The 19582-nt window shown below is 35.5% G+C and overlaps 3 protein-coding genes, 1 long non-coding RNA gene and 1 other non-coding gene across 5 annotated transcripts; 3 read left to right on the top strand and 2 right to left on the bottom strand.

Annotated features, from left to right (window-relative positions):
* Window positions 1-7316: 7316 nt before the first annotated feature.
* On the bottom strand, window positions 7317-11453 carry Rab27 (RAS oncogene family member Rab27). The gene is made up of 5 exons (XM_070674772.1): window positions 11001-11453; window positions 10735-10805; window positions 10245-10359; window positions 9329-9441; window positions 7317-9227 (listed from the first exon to the last, which is right to left on the bottom strand). The coding sequence occupies exons 1-5, from the start codon at window positions 11142-11144 to the stop codon at window positions 9044-9046; spliced, it is 627 nt and encodes a 208-aa protein (XP_070530873.1). The 5' UTR covers window positions 11145-11453; the 3' UTR covers window positions 7317-9043.
* Window positions 11454-11889: 436 nt separating this feature from the next.
* LOC139113545 (migration and invasion enhancer 1-like) lies at window positions 11890-12795 on the top strand. Its single transcript, XM_070674773.1, has 3 exons — window positions 11890-12032; window positions 12146-12243; window positions 12324-12795. The coding sequence occupies exons 1-3, from the start codon at window positions 12004-12006 to the stop codon at window positions 12485-12487; spliced, it is 291 nt and encodes a 96-aa protein (XP_070530874.1). The 5' UTR covers window positions 11890-12003; the 3' UTR covers window positions 12488-12795.
* On the bottom strand, window positions 12612-16573 carry Mal (molybdenum cofactor sulfurase). Its single transcript, XM_070674768.1, has 7 exons — window positions 16434-16573; window positions 15323-15479; window positions 14584-15243; window positions 13532-14508; window positions 13258-13452; window positions 12956-13173; window positions 12612-12888 (listed from the first exon to the last, which is right to left on the bottom strand). Exons 1-7 carry the CDS (start codon window positions 16516-16518, stop codon window positions 12703-12705), a joined length of 2478 nt encoding a protein of 825 aa, XP_070530869.1. The 5' UTR covers window positions 16519-16573; the 3' UTR covers window positions 12612-12702.
* Window positions 15437-17136, top strand: LOC139113547 (uncharacterized). The gene is made up of 2 exons (XR_011547709.1): window positions 15437-16089; window positions 16441-17136. It is a non-coding gene; the product is annotated as an uncharacterized lncRNA (long non-coding RNA).
* A 243-nt stretch (window positions 17137-17379) lies between these two features.
* On the top strand, window positions 17380-17461 carry Trnas-gcu (transfer RNA serine (anticodon GCU)). The gene has a single exon. It is a non-coding gene; the product is annotated as a tRNA-Ser (tRNA).
* The last annotated feature ends 2121 nt before the right edge of the window (window positions 17462-19582 follow it).

Below are 19582 nucleotides of genomic sequence, written 5' to 3'. Positions count from 1 at the left end.
AGTTTCATTACCTAATGGTTTACGTGTCGTTATTTTAGACGTAAAACGGAAATATTTCGGGAAAAAAAAATCATTAACTTAATAAATAGTTTGTTGAAATAACAGTTTCTTTGTTATTAGAAAAAACGTGATACACCTCATTGTAAAAACGTCAGTTTTGCAAATTTTCTGTTTTAATATTCACGAGGGTGCAACGTATCTCTATGCTCGTAAAAAAAAAAAAAAAAAAAAAAAAAATAGGACAAGAAAAGATCGCTTGAACGCAAGAAGGGAAAATGAGGTAACTATTAAATAGCCGAGAGAACTTTTTACTCCTATTCGCGCGTATACATTCCCCGTATTAATATGATCATGTATAAACGTAACTTAACCTAATGAAAGCCCTCTGATCTTTCCCAACCCAAGCGCAAAGTATATTTTCTAAAATTACATAATTACGACAGATACCTCTCACCAAATTCATTTCGTCTAGATATTTGAAAAGTGAAAAAAGGATGTAAGCATCTAGTAAAATTTTAACAACCTCGTAGAAATAAAAATTCATTAATTATACTTATCTAATCGCAGTATATAATGTAAAACAACAGGGTAATCAGCTTAATTAACCGGTAATTTTAGACTTGAATTCGAGAGAGGAAATGAAGTTTACGAAAGATAACAGTCTTTTATCCGTGAATATACCTTAAAATTCTTTCCTTCCTTTTCTGATTTCAATATCGCTAAGAAATAGCTGCAGAAGTTTACGATAATTGTACCGCGCAAATGGAAATTTATTCGATATTTACGAGTACAAGAAATAACACTACATTATTTACAACATTTTAAATGAATCCTCTTATTGCGGTAATCGATTATTTAATTTTTCGTATGATAATATGAAATCGTTTGTTAGTTTCGAGGATCTAGCTTGGTCGCTTACTGTTCGTTATGAATATTCCAATTAAAATTCATATAATTATTCTAGAAGGCATTTAGAAAATCTCGTTACAACAACGTCAATTTTTTAAGCATACCTGATATTTTAAACCGGTGATTCGAAATTGCGCCTTCTTCCTGAAAGCGACAGCCGCAGCTTTTTATCGGTCTAACCACTTGGCAATGTTCTCATGCGCGTATAACGGACGGAGTTGAGCTTGCATTTTGTGTCCGTGGGTACAATTTAAATTGCGGTAATTTAGAGAGGAATGGTGCACTAACTCTGAGTAATCATCGAGGCGTAATCCTTACCGCAAAATCAGATATTCACCGTTCACTACCGTCGCTTGAAATACTTTTAAATTTATTACGGACGAGGTAATGGAAAACATAATCTACGACAAATAACAATTTGATTAATAGACCATCTGGCACTCGAAATTAAGCTGTCAAATTGAACATAGAAAATAAAAACTCTTTGATTCTAATAATCTTTAAAATTTAATCTGGAGGGTGATGCTGCTCGAGTTATCTTAACGCGTAATATATATCGGTTATTATGGATCGGAGATAATACCGCCGTTATCGCGCAGGCATAGAAAATTGCGGGATGTAATTTTGATGAGATATTAAAGACGATTACTTTCATCAAAGAACTTGAAGCCGACAGCGCGGTCGTAAGCGTATGTCTCCGTGACGAACGAGAAACGTGTGCCGCCGCCGTTCTAGATACTTTCGGATTCAATACCTTCTCTCGAGCAAGCAGCGGGATCGATGAACCGAACATTTTAATTTTAGCCAGAATCATATTCACGACCGACGTAGAATTTGAACAAGTCTTAGCGTGGTTGGCAAGCGAACGCGAGAAAGAGAAGCCGCGGTGGGAAATGCGGACGATGCCGGATAGGAAGGCTACAATTCCATTTGTCCCATTTCAAAGTGAAATAGCTTATAATGTCGAAATAAAACGTCCCCGAACCGCCCGGTTCTTCAGAAGCGTCTGAAGTCGCTTGGTAAGAGCCGGGTTAGAAAGATATTCCAGAGCGAAAAGACGGGCATGGGATATGGAAATCTCCCAGCGATGGTTGGCCCGCGGTTCTCCGGTCTATGATAATCCGATCTAGAATCGCGTACTCCATCGCCTTTTTTACCCGACAATGAGAAGTTATTTTCGTGCAAAAGAGTGCAGTAGATATGTATATACGTTTAAGTAGAAGCATTTTTATCTAATTTATATAGAGAATTATCGTTCCACGCAAAAATTTCCTACCGTCGTGCTTCGTCCTGAGTTAAAAAAAATTTTTATGTAAACGAGAAAAAAATAAAACGGTACAAAACTCTAAGCTATAAGCTGTAAATTGTAACAATTTTTCGCGAAGCTCAAGTTGTATTCGCGCTTTGCATTCTATTTGTAGAATTGTGATTTTTAACAGCTTTACGTTTCCACCCTTGTTATTAGTCACATAAATAAAGCTTTATATCTCGCCGCCGTGCATTTTGCTGCGTCGATGCTCATACAGAGAAGGCATTAAGTGCAGAAAAGCAGCAACCGCTTTGAGACAGAATAAAACGCGTTTCGAGACGGATGTAATGAAATTTCCCCCGCAAACGAGCGGCGCCAAACTCTACGCAGCAACGTGGTTGTTACTCTCCTCCTTTCGAACTTTCCGCATTTGTTAGCGCACGGGCGAAGTGATTCACAGTATCTGCCGGTATAAAGAGCCACCGCGAACTTTTCCCTGCGTCGCACCCCACCGTATCAGGGTTCCCTTGTTGTCTCGGGTATCTCGTCGGCGCGGATTCAGTGTAAAGGTAAAAAAACGCATCCGGCAAACTACACGCGGAAGCGACTTCGAGTCCCACCGACTTATGATTTTCTCCGATTGCGCTAAAACCGGAAGTAGAGTAAGGACGTGGAAGTGGTTCCCTTCTCCCACGGAAAGTTAAAGTTTTAGAGCGACGGAATACGATTCGTAAGACTTTTTCCCGAACCACCTCAAGGCGGAGAAGATGAGAAAGGTACGAAAAGATTGCTGATAAGAGATAACGATCCCCAGCGAAAACGTGACGTTAATTGGAAAAGCGTGGTCGATCGATCGTGCCAGCGCACAATATCGAACTATCAGCGTTTCCAGAAGAAAAGACGAATCTTTAATCCGTTTCGCCCGGTTAAGAATAATTTCCTACTTTTGAGACGCCAGATGAAATGACGACACCTTTTCGCGACTGCTTCTCGTCTCTCGAGTTGATTATGATAAATGGGTTAACAGAAGATCGCGTTTGCCGACCTAATTTTAAGATAATCGAGCACCCCGCGTGAGCCGGAATCCTTTTATCCCGGACGTGATCTCTTTAAATATATATGATCAACCTCTCTGTACGAGCGTGGCATAATTTACCACACATACTTGGCAAGTGTCGTAACCGAGTGTTTAAACTTTTACGTAATAACAGTTGAAGGCAAAGTTAAAATCGATATCCTGAAAATTACATACACAAGTTGCGTTTATGCGTTATATCCATTAGTACATGTATTATCCGAAACGAGACTCTCTCCCGGCTATCAATTTTCCATGAAGAAATAAAAAAAGATCCATCCCGCGCTGCAGGAGCCTCAATTTCACCGGTGGGAAAAGAAGATACGTGCGTCGTTTCCGCTCAAAAATATTTCACCGATGGAAAATGAGACTGAAAGAGGTAGCGTGTGGCGAACAGCGGAAAGACAGAGGGAGAAGGAAAAAACGCACTTCTTTGGACGCGTACATTCTTGTGTCCAACTCTCATACAGAAACCCACCACCCCCTCAGCCAGCCCCGAACAGCGTAAAGCTTCCTCTAAGCCAGTTGCTCGTGTTTCACAATCTCGAGTGAAACAATTGAGTGCATTTGCGCCCTCCCTGGAGAGAGAAAAGGCAAGTGAGCACCAGATAGAAACGTACGAGGCCCTGCAAATCCACCGAAAGGGAGGATAGAGCGCTCGCGTTCAAAGCGGACAGAACGCTTTACCTTCCCGCTACGTTTGAATGGAACCAACCGAGTGCAACCCTATTCTTTTCTGCATCTCTGAAACCGCGTCCCGAACGCGCTTCAGCATCTCTTAAACCAACGGCGGTGACTGATCCTAATCGATCTGAAATCAATAAAAAAAAAAAAAAAAAAAAAAAAAACGAGACACAAGATAGATACAACGTTTCCACGTTAATCAAGAAAAGATGTAAACCAAAAGTTCGGCTAGTAATCATCGTAGACAGCGTCTAACAGTTTCGGAGGCAGCGTCTCGCACTCGTTATTTCAAGATGGTGCCGTTCTTAGCTCTCATGAGGGAATCGGTGGAATCCCGGCCAGAGACGGTCAAACGGTCTTGCTAGCCGTGCCACTGAACGTGAAATATCCGCGCAGGCGGAAGTTATAAATCACTCGGCGGCAGCGGCGGCGACCCAGAAACAGAAGCGGTAAAGGGATTCTGTTGCCCATTCCGTTCCTCGAGGTCGCGACGTAATTTCATTTTATCTAGCAGTCGCCTATCTAACCGAAATTCTTCCTTTCGCCTATCGGTGCACACACACACACACACACATACGCACACGGTCACAACAATAATCGCAGGGGTTGCTTTCTCTCGTACGTACGAGCGAATAACACGGGGGTGAAACAACCGACACGTTCCGCCCCGACTATTTCACCCGCCTTCTTATTCGCTTCGCTGCTTTGTTCAGACGAACAAGAAGAACGAGATGCGGGTCTAGATATGCAGGTACCTTTGACAAGACGAAGCTGACGTGAAAAAGAACGAGGAAGAATAAAAAGTAGGAAAACTATCATACGAATGTGTACGATGATACTTGCCAGCTGCGATTTTGATTTTTAGTCGGCGCGCTATTTTATCTAATTTTTATCCTATTGTAAATGAACAACATAGTATATTGATTATTAAGAAAAACTATAGAAAGCAGTTTCGAGAACTGTTTATCGCGTATTCAGAAATATAAACGCTGAAGCGAAGAATAAACGAAGCGTTGATGAACGAGGCGGCCCGATTCTACCGAGAGACCAACGCCGCAAAAAGCAATTCTCCGTGAATGAAGGAAATGCGGTGTGAACGTCTTGCATTCAAGTGTAATCAGAGGTAATTCATTTACAAGCCGATTTAAATGCGACAAAATGCTCTGCGAGATGCAGAATTCTTAAAATGTCTTCGGGGCGACAGTTATCTTGATTCACAATGAAAGCACTGCTAAAGTGAATCCGATGGCAAGCGGAAATCTCGAGGATAAATGCATACAATAAAAAAAAGAAAATAACAATACTGCTGTGCCATTAAGATCTTTGAGTGGTAGTCTGCGTGATCCTCTTTGCTGAAAATCGCGGTAACGGGAGACAAAGAACGCAAAAAGAAATTGCGCGGTTACCTTTGAAATGATGTCCCTCAGTTTCTATTTATTTTACTGGTTTGAAAAAGAAACCACTGACATTATTGATTTATTAAAGTAACAAGTCTTGCTCATAGAACGCCAGTCTAATTAAAAATTTTCCAACGAAATATTAAAAGCTCTAATAACATCGCTTCGTTTTCTTAAATATTTTCTCACTCCTGCAAATGTATCGAAAATTGTTGTTTTTAAAATTCCCAACTTTCCGACATAAACCAACATTAATTTAAAAGTGACATTAATAATCTGGAATTAATAAATAAGTGCTTTTTTTTATCCCTTACGTGTATCGCGATCTTAAATATCTTTACCTATATAATTAAAAATACTCGCGAGTAATAAAAAATGAAGTAAAACAAGTAAATAACAATTCTTTTTTGTTACGTAAAATATTTAAAATAAATGTTGGGTAAAAAGTTATATCTCTTATAATCGTGCATAATATTATATAACAAAGAAACATAAAAACTGTTGTTAAAAAATCACAACTGGTACATTTAGAACTTCAGTTTCAAGCTGATGGTGCTCTTGCAGCTTGGTATCGAACATGTTAAAAGTTCTAACATTCGCACCTAACACGAACGGCCGATGTAGATAGTTTTGCAGCCCCGCAGCGTGTTAAAAGTTACTCTCTTACCGCTGTTACAGAAAGTCGATCATCGTTACACCACTAATATCCAGTTTCCGATAAATGACGAGCGACGTTCTCGCTCTCGCGTCTCCTTTTTCAATCTTTAACGTGAGTGAAAGTAATTATGGTTAACGTCAATTAATTAATTTTGTCGATTTAACGAACGTCGATCATCTCTATTACTTAAAAGTAAAAAGTATCAACGGCGTGCTTTCGATTTAAACAACACTTTTACATGGATTAAATTTTACGATAGTGCAAATAAATTAATTTTGAACTCTGCTTTATTTTAAAATCTAAAGTTATAACTAAACTGTTTTATCTTGTGTTATATTTGTAAAACGATAAAATTGTTCTTGCGAAAAAGGTCCGCGGGAAACGATATGTATATTTATAAATACAGTTCGAGCGAAAAGGAACCGAAAGCACGTGAGGCACGTAACTCGTATGCATATGTACGTCAGAGGTCCCGACTCGACTAGCGTAAAACAAACCTCGTGAAATTGCGAAACCAAGCAGCTCCATGTCATCTTTGAAACCGACTGCTTGGTACGTGCGACGAAAATTCATGCAGAGCGAGCACCCATAGCCGACGCATCTCTAGCAAATAAGCCAGCGAGGAGAACTCGGGTAGATAGCACGGTGAAACTTCCGGTCAGAAGTTACACCCGTCGCTGGGACTTGGTGGAAACTTACTCTCACCTTGAGAAGCAAAGAAGAAAAGAGCATTGTGAAGGTGAACAAGGTAAGAAAAGGAGATTATAGCCCGAGCAACTAAGTGGCCGCGGTTCAATAAATAGTTGACGATTAATACAGCTGCTTGAGAGAGTCCACAATAATTTTACATATGAAACACTCAGGGCATTCGATAAGTTTAAACTTGAAAAGTAATTCAATTACGTTAATTAAATTATTTTAGAAATTTCTTAATTTTCTTGGAAAAAGATAGTTCATTTTCTCTGCTAGAAATTATTTCAAGGATCACCTTCGCAATTTCTACTTTTTATTACTTTTATTAACATTGACTCTGGAGATACTTTAGAGAATTAAACTTAGTTATTAAAGTAATTCAGCACGTGCTACATAATTTTCTTGTTGCAACTAAAATATTAATTCCAAAATTTTTTATATATTAATGCTGAAACGTACAAAAATCAAGCTATAAATTACGTGGGTGCAACGCAATGTTATCTTTAATTAATAAATAAATTTTATTTGCATAATGTGCATAATTTTCAATTAGTTTGTGCTCAATTTAATATTAATATATCCCAAGGTAGCGAGATGAGTAGAAACTTTGTATAAACTGCACGGTTAAGATTGATTGCACCCTCTTCATAACACGCATAATTCTATAAGCTTACCTGCTTATTTACGCTCTCAGCAGCTCATCTCGTGAAGTAAAGCAGTTCAAAGCGCTAAGTCACAATTAGCGACATAATGAAAATACAAAACTTTAATGATAATGTTTGTTAAATAGTATAAAGAGTTTCTATTAACACAACCAACACTTTTACAAGTTTTATACAAGATTTAATTTCAATATATTTTAAACGAAAATTGTGAAAGAATTTTGTGAAAAATAATCATCTGTCTTTTTATTTTCAAGACTTAAAAGTTTATAGCTAGATTCTTAATTAACACTCTTAAGTAAAAGCTTGATTAAAATCACGTTCGAACATTTTATTACATATTGCATCGTTGAGACTTATGTCAAATATTATTTTTCCATTTTTAATTAAATTTCAAAAGACAAACATTTGTTTAAACTATTATTTATATTTTTATAATTATATCTCTCGTTTTATATCATTATATATAGTTAATGCACAGTATACATTTATATATAACTCTTATAATACTTACAATCATTAAGTATATATTTTCTTATAATTCTTTTTTAACATTAGCAGCATTTGTGTCACAATATTGAGGTATTAATGATAAATCACAACATAATAACTTTTAATTCTATTCATATAAATATCACAAGAGATTAGTTTCACGGTATATCCAATATTATTCTCAATATATTAATTATTAAGATTATGATTAAATATATCTCAATTCTGATTGATTATATATAATAACATCATCAAAAATATGTTACATACAGTCAAAAGTAATTTGCTTTAACTTTTAAAACTTTTGTTGCGATGAAAATCGCATATCACACTATTCGCAAGTAAGAAAAGATTGACTTATTGAACACCTTGTGCATATAACAATAGTGGTAGAAAAGGTCAGCAATTTTACCGTAGGATAAAAGACACTTTTAAGTGACGTTTAAATTCGATAAACATCGTCACTCATAAACAATCAGCATTGGAAGACAATAGTGATGAAAATAGAATTTTAGAAATTTATAAGACAGTTCATTAAAAAAAAAGAACAATAGAAACTTGTCCGTAGAAGGCAAGATTTAACGTTCATTTTACGTTATCATATAAATATAGTTTATTGAGTTTATTGGCAGACTGAAGTGATGTTTTTAATAATAAGCGACGGTGGAAGACATTTAATATGTGCAGAATAACAAGAAATCGTTATCAATATATATTTTCCCGTAAAACTCGCGAAATAGACATTTTATAGAAATATATATTATGCTCTTTAACATGTTCGTTGCGTTGCTTATTAAAATATAGATCAAAGCTCTTAAAAATATAAAAATTGTAAAATATAATACGATTAAGATAAATAACCAAGATATTTTTTAAATATGCATAACAAGTTTAATAGAATATACAATAAAAAGCAAAAATAATAAGTTTAGAACTCTTCTTATAAATATTATTTATGAGATTCATATAATACTGAAATATCGATTTTTCTTTTAGTTATTTCATTTCATTTTTCTGTTACATACGTAAAACAGATAATATAAAATAATTAACAGAATTGTTTTCCAATCTTCTAATCTTGCAACGAACATGTTAATTAAAAAAGTTTACGATAAGATTGACATTTGTTTCACGAATCGAAGGCGTCAGTTTTGTAATGCGCTCTTTCTTTTGATTTCAACATATAGTAGAATGTAGTTTGAATAACTACATATACTGGCATTGTCAGCAATAGCAAGAACTTTTGGGTGGTGGAGTATCGCGTTCGTGACACCTTAAAGACTTTTGATGTGGTAGTGGCGACTTATCAACCGTAGCCTCCATTCTACGCATTACGCGATCCAGTAAAATTTCCACGGCACGCTCGACATTTTGTCCAGTCGCAGCGCTTGTCTCTAGATAAACCAAGCTATAAAAAAAAAGTACAATGCAATAGAAATTAGATAACATAAATTAAAATCAAATCTAACACTTCTGAATGACACGTTTTGTATTTCTAATTTAACTTACCCGTGTCTTTCCGCAAGATCTCGTGCTTTGTGTTCGCTGACGACGCGTTTATCTTCAAGATCGCATTTATTGCCGCAGAGAATTATGTCTGGGTCATCACAATATGCATGTGTCTATATGTGTATACATGTACAAAAATACAATATGTTAATTTACAAGAATACAAAATAACTCGAGAAAATCATAATTAATAAGAAATTTTATGCAAGATATTAGCTGAATTTTGCAATCACACTTAAACACATTTTATATAAAAAAAATATTGCTTTAAATGATTTAAATTAATAGTTTTTATTTAAGAATTAATTTCTCCTTACTTATTATTAAAACATTAATTAAATCGAACGATAGCTTGAGTCGTAAAATTCATACGTTTATATGCGTATATTCTAAATATATGTATGTACATACATACTGTTATAATCAGCAAGCAATAGTATCGATCGATACTTAATTAAAGTGTCACGGAAGAATTTCCGTGCGTTTAATTTGCATAAAATGTTATATTACTTAAACTAAAAATTTAATGCATAAAATAATATATATTAAAAAAACATAAAAAGTTATTAAAAAATTTTTTTTTATATAAAAATATAATATAAAAATTAATGTTATATTTATTTAAATAAATTTATTATTCTGCAGTCTGCAATAAGTCATTCTATCTACATACTAAATGTCCATTTTCATGCATCAAATAACATTCTTATAACAGTAGTTATAATATTTTGTTAATAGCAGTTATAAGATTAGTATAGCCACATATTTCGGTATCAACGCACAAATACAATAATGCACCTGACAATAGTTTAAAAAATAAAAGAATTTTAATAACTCAAAAAATCGTTCGATTAAAACTCATGCATGATCTTTCCAATATGTTACAATTATAATAATGCTATTAAATGACGAATACCCTAAGCTGCTCCAGCCAGTTTCTAACTTCGAGAAACGACGATTCATTGGTCAAGTCAAAAATTAGTAGGAAACCCATAGAATCCCGGTAAAAGGCTGTGGTTAGACTTCTGAACCTAAATATTAATGGTTTTAATCTACTTGTGGAATGTTAGATTGGAAATTTTTAGTCTATTTGAGCATGCAGGATATCTCCATACATATTGATTAAAACACCTACACCTCATACATCTGTCATATACATTTATGATTCAGTTTATCTGATCTTTGCAATAATTTGTACTGTGCAATTTTGCAGATGCAAGCTTTCATAGCAGCATTAGTTAAATTAAAATATTACAATGCAAAGTATCTATTATCTCTATCATGAATACAAGTGCAATATATGCAAGTATTGTCACTGCTGAGACTTGATGCAAATTTATCAAAAAATATAACATGTGCATTAACTATTGCTTAATATTCTTGTCAAAAACTTTTCTCATATTTACCTTTCTTGACCAGCTGTGTCCCACAGCTGCAAATGCACTCGTTGACTTCTGCCATTTGCAGTTTGATATATCTACAATAACAAATTATTATTACTTTACAATGTACAAGATGCAAAACTTCTGTGTCATTAATTATTCCAAGCCTTCCATCACTTTGTGATAATATGCAAAAGACCTTCAAAGTATGCCAGAGGCATGTGGCATCTTTACAAAAATACAGCAGATTTGAAACAATCAACCTTACCACCTATTACTTATTTTCTCACCACTCGTTTCTCCTTGAAATCAATTCCAACTGTAGATATGAACCTGGAGTTGAAGGTACCATCGGTATACTGATAAAGGAAGCTCGTTTTGCCGACACCGGAGTTCCCAAGAGCCAGGAACTTGATCAAGTAGTCGTAATTCATTCTGTAGCCGAGTGTCTCGAGAACGTTGATTCCCGAGGAATTGTCAATGGAAACGAGCAGCCGATCCAGTCGAAGTAAAGTGATTTTCTCGTCACCGAGTATTGTACTGCCAGACACACGCGACAATCAACGTGGACACCTGTTGCCTACGTGTGCCACTTTCGAAAGATCTGCGCCACTGTTCACGCGATACGCCACCGAACTGCTCCGTAAACCGGCCGATCGTCAGGTCGAATTGATCGTTCGCGTTTTCCACGCGTCTCACCTAACGCGTGTCAAATCAAGGCACCCCGCGATCGCGACCGTCGAGATACCGTGAAGGCAGATGACAGACGGCGAGAAATGGCGGTCGCGCTGCCAGCTAGTGCTGCCACCACAGTCGTCTCGACTCTCAACGAAGGCACGCCGCACGAGCGATCGACAGAAAGAGACCATTGTTACGTTTGACAAGAGATCAGATGATCGTCGAATGTCCATGCACGTCTTGTTTAATTCATCTTTTTTTCTTTTTTAATAAAATATGAGTGATGTATGTGCGTGTGCGTATATGTATGTTAAGTCGAAGTGCTTACCGTGTCTCTGATCGCGATACCGGATTCTATTTACGATGCTGCGATATGTGATGACGATAATACGTAAAAAGAACGAAAAAGACGCTCATTGACGTTGGTCGGCGTAACAGTATTATTTTTATTACCCCTCCACTCTTCGTAAATATATTCAGAATTAGATTAACCTAGGGTGGATCGAGCAGTAACTGAGAGTTACTTTTAGTGGCTGGATGGTCAATAATCGGAAGGCAGATACGCTACAACGATCACCTGTGATTTAATTAAAATATGATTAAATAACAGAAGAAATGGACGTAAAAGTTGACGTTGAATACTGGTACGTATAAAGTATCCAGTATTAAGTTAAAAAAAAAAATAAAATAAAATATATTTTTTTAAAGATTTTGCAAATATATCTTATAACTAACAAATTAATTAATTTTATTACAGTGGCTCATGTGGCCATCAGAAACAATTTTTTCAGTTAGCAGAAGAAATAAAAAAGAATGTCCCTAATGCAACTGTGGCTGGCACAGCAGGAAGACAAGGCAAGTTGCAAATATATCATAAAAATATTAAAAAATAATTAAAAAAAAAATATGTAAAAAATATGTATGTTAATTTTTAGCTTCCTTTGAAGTACAAGTGAATGATGAATTGGTATATTCGAAACTTCAAACCCTTGCGTTTCCCGATTTTGTTGCGGTTGCAGATATGATTAAAGATGTGTCCACAGGTAAACCAGTAAAAAAAATTGACCAACAGCAAGCTGTGGACTGTATACTTTTGTAAAAACATTCGACTCTCAATCAGGTACAAAATAAAACTTAAATTCTGTTCATATTTAATACAGAAATAAAAAAATAATAAATATGTAACTTTTTACATACTTAATAGTAAAAGTAAAGGCTCTACGGTATGTTGAACGTTCTTTAGTATGAACTGTTTGTTCACATATAATAAAATCTTTATCCATAAAATTTAAATAATACTTAATCTAGAAATCGTTAAGAATAATAGACACAGTCACCGATTTTGAGCATACCTGGCGTACTCTCTAATCTAGTTAAATAAATTCCAAATTTTAATTTTCCATGGAACTCTTCTGCCAGTGTTCTTAATGGCTCAATAGTTTTTTCCCCGCTTATTTGATCAATGCATATCATTTGACATCTTGTGCAAGGACCATTTACCTGCCATTAAATATTTTATTGTAGTGTGCTTTGAATTAATAGTTTAATTAAAATAAATAATTCATACTTTAAAATTGTTATTTCCTATGCGAACGTATTTCCACTGCATTTCATCGAAAGCCTCGCAGCCTTTCGTAATAATATTTCCTCTGAATCTATGCACAACTGTATCTTTTTCGAAATTTAAATCGTCAGATACCTTATCAACAAGCCAAGACACACTTGCTTCGTTTATTACTAAATACTGTGCTTGACTAGAAAATGATAATTCGGTTTTATCTAATCCTGCAAGAAAAAAATTAATTAATTTTCCAGTAATATAAATAATTGCAGCTTTGGGATTAAATTATTTTCATATTTATGTCGTACCTTTCTTTTGCCTCTTATGGCTTTGCCGAATTAATCTAAGGTTTGGTTTGCCCAGTGCCAAACTCAGCCACTCTGCAACTTCGGATCCGGAATCAATACCTTGCACTCTATTCTCACATACTCTGCTTTGACATATAGGCTGTTCCGCTGAATTTGTATAAGTATATTCTAAAGGAATTTCTATTGCTGGCATTCCTATAACAATTAATTATTTATGTTAAAATAATGCTACATTAAATTGTAAGAAATTAAAATCCTAAAATTTAATCATCACCTGGATATGTTAATTTCATAATGTTTTGTTCTCTAAAAATAATAGGTTTAAGCAAACATAAATTCGTATAATGTTTTTGCGTCAAGCAAATTCCAGAAGACGCTATTATCATCCATTCTCTGTCATATTCTAGACCTTTTGAAGTTAAATTCCACGAATCTTTAATTTCATATGCTCCACACGATTTTATAGGATATATAAATAACCGTTGCAATGTACATTTACTCATTTGTGTTTCTATTTTATTAATGTCTTTTAAATTTATGTGATCGAGATGTCCATTTTTATTACTGAAATCGTTCTGCAAGTTGTCACTTGTATTTTTTTCGTTATTTATAATACGCGAAGTAGAATAATCTAAGATGTTAGAATTGTAGAAATGCCTGTAATTTTTATCAATTTCCATCTTGCGATTCTCCCACCATTGCGGAAATTTTCTGATACACGGTTTGTCAATGAAACATTTAGTAATCATAAGTAAGACGGTCCGAACATCTTTAATCGCAGACATATATCCGAAAGAGATTCTTACTGCTCCAGTAGGTTTCCCGTTTATTAAATCAGTAGTGCCTCCGCACGTATATCCCTCCTCGTAGTTTTGAAAAATCTCATTCGTCGAAAGAGATAAATGTCTCTGACATGCACCGGGATTACAAAAGCATCCTGTTCTAAGATGTATTTTAAACAATGCCGCCATATTTACAACTTCCATATATCCTACGTATTCGCCACTGGATCGAATAAGATTAAATGTAACGATGCCTCCTTGTAAATTGCGATCCTCGTAATCAGAATCAGAATAAAATTTTACAACTGGTTTACCATTACAATGATGTAATGTTAGGAGAGAATGATGTAGAGTCTTGGCGAGAGAGAAAACATGTTTTGATATTTGGTCCATAGTTAGCTTCGAAAGTATTTCAAAGCCATACTGTAACGAGGCGATAGATAGAAACGGCATAGTTCCATCTTCGAATCTGCAAAAGAGAATATTTCACATAACTCATACGATAATCAATTGTTTCGAGATTCAAACATCTACTTTTACTTACCTTTGGCACAATACTTGACGTTTCTTGTGAAACATTTTCGAACTGAGAGCAACATCCACGGTACCGCCACCGTAATAAATCTTCTCTAGAACGTCCGAGCTGGCGTTCTTAACGAGTAAGGCACCAACCCCGGTAGGATAGCCGAACATTTTATAGAAAGACAGACATACGAAGTCTGGTTTGAAAACAGATAAATCTAAATTATTCGTTGATACAAAGCCGGCCGCGTCGAGCAGAACGTACCATCTTGTCGATGGTCTCTTAACAAAAGTAGAAAGCGATCCAGCATGCACGTCTCTTATCCATTTAAGGGGATACTTAAATCCAGAAAAATTACATTGCGCAGAATATACAAAAAGAGAATTGCTACTCTGTTTCTCATCAGAATCGCAAAGGCTTAAACGTTCATTGAAAATCTGAAACGTTTGATCGTGGCCGAGGCAAATGACTTCGGCTCCTCTGGCAGCGACTACGTCTCGCATCCCGAGAACAGACGTGTGATTATCCTGCATGTAAATGAAACTTCCCGAATGCGAAGACGTCGCTATCTCGTGCGGCCTAAAGCGGAATCCCTCCGCGATTATTTTTAGGCTCGCCGTAGCTCCCGCAGTGAAAATAACGCTGTATTCATCGGGATTCGTATTGAAGTGACTCAAAATCCTGAAAACAATTATTGAAATTAATAATAAATTCGCTATCAAACACACGTCCACTAATCTGTACAGTTGAGATCTTTTACCGGTATCTCGTACGCTCGATAATGTCCTGTGTCGATGAACTCGCGATACCGATTGAATGTGGATTAGCGTAGAGAGACTTGTGCAGATCGGCACTGACATTTTTTATTTGCGTATCCGAATACAAAGTAGCACCGGCGTGATCCAAGTAACACTCGTCTGAAGAAAAAAATACATAAAATTAAATAATGCATTTTATATACATGCATTACTTATTATTATAAATTATAATTAAACAAAAATGGTAATTTAATTATGCGCCCATATAGGTAACTGAGAAATTAAATAAGTAAATGAGATGACTAATCCGTCAATTCTGAAATTTTGCGATGCCGAGTCTCTGAAAATGTTCGACAAGTGTCATGAGGTTAGGAAAAGTAAGTTAGCGGCACGAATCGAGTTGCGTTCGCGCATACGTCGTGCGCATGGTGGAGACGCGGGACGAGTTGAGTGACAGCCATTACAAAAAAGGTGTGGTCACAGCGTTGACGGGAACGGCAACCATTACAAAAAAGGCTTGGTTACGGCACCCATTACGAAAAAGGAGTGGCCACGGCGTTGGCGGGAACAGCGCTCCGTGCCACCAACTTACTCTTCCTAAACAGCTAATACTTCTCAAGCGTTTTCGATAGTCGCAGCGCCGCAAAACTCCGGAATTATTTTTAATAACTCTAGTCATTGCAAAGTGTAAGATTCGAACGTGTCATTTACGCTTACTTCCTCTACGTTAAAGAAAATACGGCTTTCTTACGCAACAGGATAATTGAAGGTATTTTAAATAAATTATTTTTCTCGATGTTTTCGCTAAACCAGAAGCTGACAAAAAGAACGTCTCGCTGCTTTGACGCGCCCTGTACGATAATAAAGTCCCATTACATAAATAGCCATTATAACGATGTCATCATCACATGTGTCCTTGTCACGCCACCGTCGTGGACGTGAATATGTCGTGTGTTCCGCGAGTAACTGCTATTGTAATTATAAAGAACTCAAGAAATCATTAATGGAAATACGTCGATATCCAAACTAAAATAAAATAAGTAGTCAAGTATTGATAAAAACAAGTATTGCCGGGAACGGAATTGCCGGGGTCTCCTCTCATTTCTCTCTTACCTTTCAGCCTCGCGAATTCCCTCTCGAGCGATTCCACAGTGGCAGCGTCATAAACTGAGGTAAAGTCCACCTTGGTTTCCATCATCTCGATTGACTCTTGAGATTTCGTGGCACAAACTTATCACCAGAGCTCCGCTGTCAACGTTCAAAGATTGGAGATAAACGAATGATTGCTTAACCGAGTTTTAACTGTAGTCGCCGCTATACATATGTATGCATATTAGCTGTCTAACAATTAACAGCGTAATCAAACGGAAGGAACCGATGGCCACAATCCCAATTATTACTCGCGCGGTTGCTTCGTAACGATGTAATTAATGTGAATTAAAAGTGTCCAGGCAGGATGAGATGGTCATTGATGAACGGAGCGACAACTGCGATTCTCTCAGCATATTATAATATCTCATAAATAGCCTGGCATAAAAGATTTTTTTTTTTTTATTAACAACGGCGATAAATGTGTACGCTCAATAAATAAATGATAGAGATTTATCGTAGAATTGTGACACAAGAATTAACGTCATTGCATCTTACTAAATTTTGTTGCAAAATTATAATAACACACTTAAGTTATAATTTACACAATGATATTTTCGTACAAAACGTCCGTCGATATTGCACAACGTGTGCGTATCATTGGGATTGCATCGCAAAATCACGTAAAGTTTAACTCAATAAAAATCAAGTGACCTTTTCGTTATTATCTTTTTGTCTTTTTTATATGCCACGTCGGTTTGCTAATTACTGATTATTCGAAACTGCAGTTTTAAATGCACACGCCACGCCATACGCTTGCAGACTAATGCTAGTATATGTTTTACATCGGACAGCAAGTTCTCTTTTTACTTAGGTTTTATGTACATTATGAAAGTTGCAAAGTAATGATATAATAAGAAGTTGGAACACTACGATTTACTATGAACATTTCGAACCCCTCAGTGTGCGTGACGAGGTGGCCGAGTGGTTAAGGCGTTGGACTGCTAATCCAATGTGCTCTGCACGCGTGGGTTCGAATCCCATCCTCGTCGTATTTTTTTTTTTCTTTTTAAACCCGTTAAAAAGAAAAGTTTAATGTTAAAACAATATAACTAGGCGATTTACAATTTTGATTTAAAATTAACTTACATCTAGTTATGTCATTCATAATCATTTTTTAAATTTAAATTACAAAAAAAAATTTCGTCAACGATAATCCATTTATAAATCACTTCAAGATGATATTGTTTGCCAAATAAACATTGTATAAACTTCATATTTTTCATCGCAAAGTAAATAGTTTTAAACTTTATATGTAACAAAGTATTTAATCGTTTTGCACATGATATTCTTAAATTTTGGGTAAAAGTTTGAAGAATGGTCGACGTTTCTGAATAATAAAGAACTTGGGGTAATATTGGGTCACGGACGGAAAGACGAACGAACGCAACCTCCGCATGCGATGTACTTTTACAAAGGAAAAAATTCGACAACTTATGTGAAGGGGCATATCACGCCCGTCCGTGACCTAGCACCTAAAGTACAGTGGTGATCAACTTTATACGATAAAGGGTCGATTATTGATACGGCGCATCTCACAAATTTTGCACGGTTTTTTTTACATTAATAATCTCCAAAGATTTCATGAAAATTTTCATCAAGACAATTTTGTTGAAAAGAAATTTAAAAACAGTATTTTTACCAGACCAGACATAGCGTGAATTTATATTTTTTATAAATGAGATCTGAAACTCTAATTAAAATATCGCAATTTAATGTCTAAGTTACGCAAACATTAATAAAGAATAACGATGATTATAAAGGTAATAAAGTATTATGCCAAACGTGAACAGAACTTATGTATGATGCTGGTATCATATTAAAAACTCATTAAACGTAATTTATAAGTGGGACGTCGAAGAGAATCGGTATCGTGATCATTCATTTTCTCTCGTATTTCTTATCACGTCATTTATCATTTATTGGCTGTAATCTGTTCCTTGATATAATCATGCTGATACTGCTGTGTATTTACAGACTAAAGAGATTAAGTTCTCTATACTTTATTTAAAATCTATCATTTATTTTCAGCTGTTTTTTTTCCAAACTTATTGCATAATGCAATTTGAATAAAAATTGAAAGTTGAATTTAATTCTCAAGGTGAAAACTTAAGTGCGAAACTGTCTTACAAAAGATCACGCCTATTTTGTATCTAATAACGAGAGCACCTAAGATATTACGTATCTCGGGTGTTACACATATGACATCGCTTGTGCCGATACGGGAATTTGGAGAAAGTGCGTCCTTGGCAAGTCCTACAATATCATGGTGAGTTTATATAAATGTATCATATTACGTAAGGAGTCTTACAAAGCGCGATACGCGAAAATTGTATCACTGTTTCCTTCTTCCCAAGTAAACTAAATTAATTTCACGTATATACAAGTACACTATCACTATGCCGTTATATATGTATAATTAAACTGTAAGAATAATAGTCATTTCTAACTAGAAAGATTAATTTTTATCTCAATTTAACTCTCATTTTTATTCTTTCTCTTCTTATTAGTTAATTTTTAAAATCAATTAATAAATTGTGTAAGAAGCAAATAACTCTATCACGTTGCATTAAAACAAATACAGAATTAGTTCACAAATTTTATAAATAATTTTATAAATAATTTCTACATTTTGTATTTAAATATCTGAACACCTTTTTATGCGCAGGATATATTTAAAAAATTAGTTTTTAACGTGTGCTATGGTTATCAAATATTTCCTTGGAGAAAAAACAGCTGGATAAAAGAGAGTGCAACGCTTTAATCGATGAAATCGAAAGTGCAATTGTGCAATGACGGTATTATCGATACGCGATTTACCTTATTTGTAAAAAAAAATTGTGCATATTCGTCGGATGTCTCGTATCATCGGAGTACCGAGAACATGAAGTAATTATTACATCGTCGACATTTTCTAATAAACCATACAGTGCTAAATCCGCAAGATCTGAATCTCGTAAGGGGCCACACCCGTGTATTTCGCTCGTGTTCCCCCTCGAGCAACTATCCTACCTCTCCTCTCATATACTGCTTTCTTAATAATTTCCACAAAGAAGCCCCATATACATCTCCCTCTCCAATCGACCATACCCAATCGCCTCGAACAAAGTATG

Source organism: Cardiocondyla obscurior, linkage group LG02, assembly GCF_019399895.1.
Source record: "Cardiocondyla obscurior isolate alpha-2009 linkage group LG02, Cobs3.1, whole genome shotgun sequence".
Taxonomy (NCBI): domain Eukaryota; kingdom Metazoa; phylum Arthropoda; class Insecta; order Hymenoptera; family Formicidae; genus Cardiocondyla; species Cardiocondyla obscurior.
Note: the sequence above shows the minus strand (reverse complement) of the source record. Positions and strands in the feature narration are given on the sequence as shown.

Bases quoted from the DNA above. Each gene is read 5' to 3' on its own strand.
- Rab27 (XM_070674772.1), bottom strand. From the start codon at position 11,144: ATGAATTACGACTACTTGATCAAGTTCCTGGCTCTTGGGAACTCCGGT. The intron at 9,442-10,244 runs GTATTCGTCATT...ATACACATATAG, and splicing joins ACTGGCTGGAGCAGCTTAGG to ACACATGCATATTGTGATGA. The intron at 9,228-9,328 runs GTAAGTTAAATT...TTTTTTTTATAG, and splicing joins GATCTTGCGGAAAGACACGG to CTTGGTTTATCTAGAGACAA.
- LOC139113545 (XM_070674773.1), top strand. From the start codon at position 12,004: ATGGACGTAAAAGTTGACGTTGAATACTG. The intron at 12,033-12,145 runs GTACGTATAAAG...ATTTTATTACAG, and splicing joins AAAGTTGACGTTGAATACTG to TGGCTCATGTGGCCATCAGA. The intron at 12,244-12,323 runs GCAAGTTGCAAA...GTTAATTTTTAG, and splicing joins TGGCACAGCAGGAAGACAAG to CTTCCTTTGAAGTACAAGTG.
- Mal (XM_070674768.1), bottom strand. From the start codon at position 16,518: ATGATGGAAACCAAGGTGGACTTTACCTCAGTTTATGACGCTGCCACT. The intron at 15,244-15,322 runs GTAAAAGATCTC...AATTGTTTTCAG, and splicing joins ATCGAGCGTACGAGATACCG to GATTTTGAGTCACTTCAATA. The intron at 12,889-12,955 runs GTATGAATTATT...ATTTAATGGCAG, and splicing joins TAGGAAATAACAATTTTAAA to GTAAATGGTCCTTGCACAAG.